Source organism: Drosophila innubila, chromosome X (genome assembly GCF_004354385.1).
Source record: "Drosophila innubila isolate TH190305 chromosome X, UK_Dinn_1.0, whole genome shotgun sequence".
Taxonomy (NCBI): Eukaryota; Metazoa; Arthropoda; class Insecta; order Diptera; family Drosophilidae; genus Drosophila; species Drosophila innubila.
The window spans coordinates 29,564,217-29,567,092 of record NC_047626.1 but is presented as its reverse complement, the minus strand read 5'-3'; the positions used below and the strand labels follow the sequence as shown (position 1 = coordinate 29,567,092).

Here is a 2,876-nt window from a genome sequence, read left to right as displayed (position 1 = left end):
GAAAGCAGTGTTGTCAATGTAATGCACAAAAATATCCAAAATTATGATGGTAACTCTGTTGCGTCAGTTGTGCTTTGTTTGCCTTTTTAAAAACGCTCAACTGAATAGATTACATTGAGGAGGCATGGGGTATGGAAAATTACAAAAATTTTGGATATTTAGATATCTAATTGAAGTAGGACGAATATGCAAAGACACATAAAGCTTATGTGCGTATTTAATAAAAATTAATAATTTATATAATTTGGGCTGACAGATTGTTTCAGTTTTAGCTAATATTCTTGAAATTTTGTCCTGGTTGAAAACCACAAGATCTCTTTGTTTTGTTTTCAAATAAATAACGGCCAGCAAATATTTATTTCCCTACCAGTACAATTTTACTTGACATTTTTTCAAAGCATTAAAAATTTACTTGGGATTTTTCTTATCAGCACATTTTTAACTAAGAACTTTATATCTACTATTTAATTTTTTGGGATATTATACTTCAGCATATTTTTACTTGAGATTTGATTCTCTAGCAAATATTTAATTGGGATTTTTTATCTCCAACATATTTTTACTTGACATTTTTCATTTCCAGCATATTTTTACTTGAGTTTTTGTACTCCAGCCTATTTTTAATTAGTGCTGTATGTTAATATGGTAAAAATCTCCATTGATCATTACTTTGTCTTAGGGACAATAATGACGAAGAAAGTTCGTGACAACCCAAACCATACGAAAAGTGACATCCGACCTTCTATTAAGTCATTTAAGAAGTCGTCACCAAAAGCAGTATGATATTTGCTGAAGTACAAAAACTCAAGTAAAAATATGCTGGTAATGAAAAAAGTCAGTAATAATTTACTGTAAGCTTGAATTTTCAAGCATTTTAAATGTCAACTGGAATATTTTAACTAAAAGTACAATTGATCCAAAGAGTAGTTGAGACAGATATGAAGCAATTTACACAGTAATTTACTGTAGACTGGTATACTCAAATAAATTTAAAAAATAATTATTATTAATAACTAAGTAAAAAATTTTAATCGAAAAAATTTTAATCAGTATTTCCAGCCCTGCATACAAACAGTATACAATCATTCAAATTTTAAGTATAAAATGCTCTTGCTTTCAGCATTATGTTAAATATTGTTGTTCTTATTTGTATAAGTTAAGCACGATTTGTACTTAAACTATTGGGCAATCGTACTTACCAAAGTATTTTTAGATCAGAATTAAGCACGTTTTTATTTTAGAACGAAAAAGTCTCTAGTTAGTATACATAATTCTTAAAATAAAAACTTTGCTCTAATTTTTTAATCTTTAACGGCTATTTATGCTTTACGAATTAGAGACTGAATCGTTCTAAAGAATTTCTGGACCGAAACTGGATTAATTTAAAACATCTTTTTTATAGAACGAATTGAACAGCTTTTTTCTGAGTGTACTACCGAATAAGACCTTACGGGCTGCAATGTCTTTTATCCTACGTACAATGTGATCCAGCAGGCAGATTCGCTGCAAAATTCCATTTTACCTATTTTTAATGGTCGTAGGATATAATTCGTAGTAGTGTATGCAAAATCAAAATCAATCAAGATTTCGGCACACCAAAGATTTTTTATCCCTGTAATTAATTTAAGTTTTATTTTTTTTATTATTTTGCGCCTTTCATACATGATTTATTAGCATTTTGATGTTTGGGGTCTATAGATCTTTTAGTGCAATGTGTAATTACATTCTATATACAAGAAAGTTGCAAGTGTCATACGTAATGCATTTAAGTTTATAATAGTGAAATATTTTGCTGTCAATACATATCGTATTTGGTACTGCATAGATTTGCTCATGTATTTAAGATTAGGTAGGTCGTGTATTAAATGGGTTCGTTATAAGTATTCCGATTAAGTCCAATCGTACGACAGTCATACTTTGAAAATTTACGATTTTAACCGCCAAAACCATACAGGGTGCGTCCCTGGCGCTTCAAGGCGTATACCATGTCCGTTGCAGTGGCGGTCTTACGCTTCGCATGCTCAGTGTAAGTAACAGCATCACGGATGACGTTTTCCAAGAATACTGAAGGTACGCCACGGATTTTTTCATAGATCAACCCAGATATACGTTTGACGCCACCACGACGGGCCAGACGGCGAATGGCCGGCTTAGTAATACCATGGATGTTATCTCGCAGGACCTTACGGTGTCGTTTGGCGCCTCCTTTTCCCGATCCTTTTCCTCCCTTTCCGCGTCCTGTCATCTTAAGGATTAAGTTTAAAGCTTTTGAAAATTTTATTTTTCTTTTATTGTGGAGCGATGTTATCGATTCGATGTATTTTTCACACTGATATAAATAAAACAATTCTGTACAGCTCTCAGTTGTTCAAAGCAATCATTTCGTTGCCTTCTTTGATAGGTTATTGTATTGTTCAGACTAAAGGTTAGTTTCGACCGACTTCGACTAATAAGCTGCCTGCAGCAAAAAGGCGGACCTGAACATCCAAAACTGTCAGTCGCTAAGTTTTTTCTGCCGCATGCCATACAACTCGTCCTACAATTAAATTACTATAAAACCATAATTCTTTGTTAGTTGTTAGATTTAACACATATTTTATATAAAACTAGTCGGAAAGGCTATAGTCGAGGTCCCAACCATAGGATACCCGTTACTTACTTTAATATACGTAAAAGTACTCTAATGAAATTACTTGTTTTGCTCTGAAAATTTTAATTCGTCATAACTGCCGTTCGACTTGTCAGATCTTGATGCGATTCCGTGGGATAATAGATAATAATAATAGATAACGATAATTGCCACAAAACACGTATTATCTTAAAAACTGTGGGTGTGGTGGTTTTTCGCGGTTTACTGGCGCGGAAGGGGACGTGTC

At 32.9% G+C, this 2,876-nt stretch overlaps 1 protein-coding gene across 1 annotated transcript; it reads right to left on the bottom strand.

The window, feature by feature from the left end:
- Window positions 1–1,645: 1,645 nt before the first annotated feature.
- On the bottom strand, window positions 1,646–2,542 carry LOC117791666 (histone H4-like). Its single transcript, XM_034631480.1, has one exon. It carries the CDS (start codon window positions 2,243–2,245, stop codon window positions 1,934–1,936), a length of 312 nt encoding a protein of 103 aa, XP_034487371.1. The 5' UTR covers window positions 2,246–2,542; the 3' UTR covers window positions 1,646–1,933.
- Window positions 2,543–2,876: the final 334 nt, after the last annotated feature.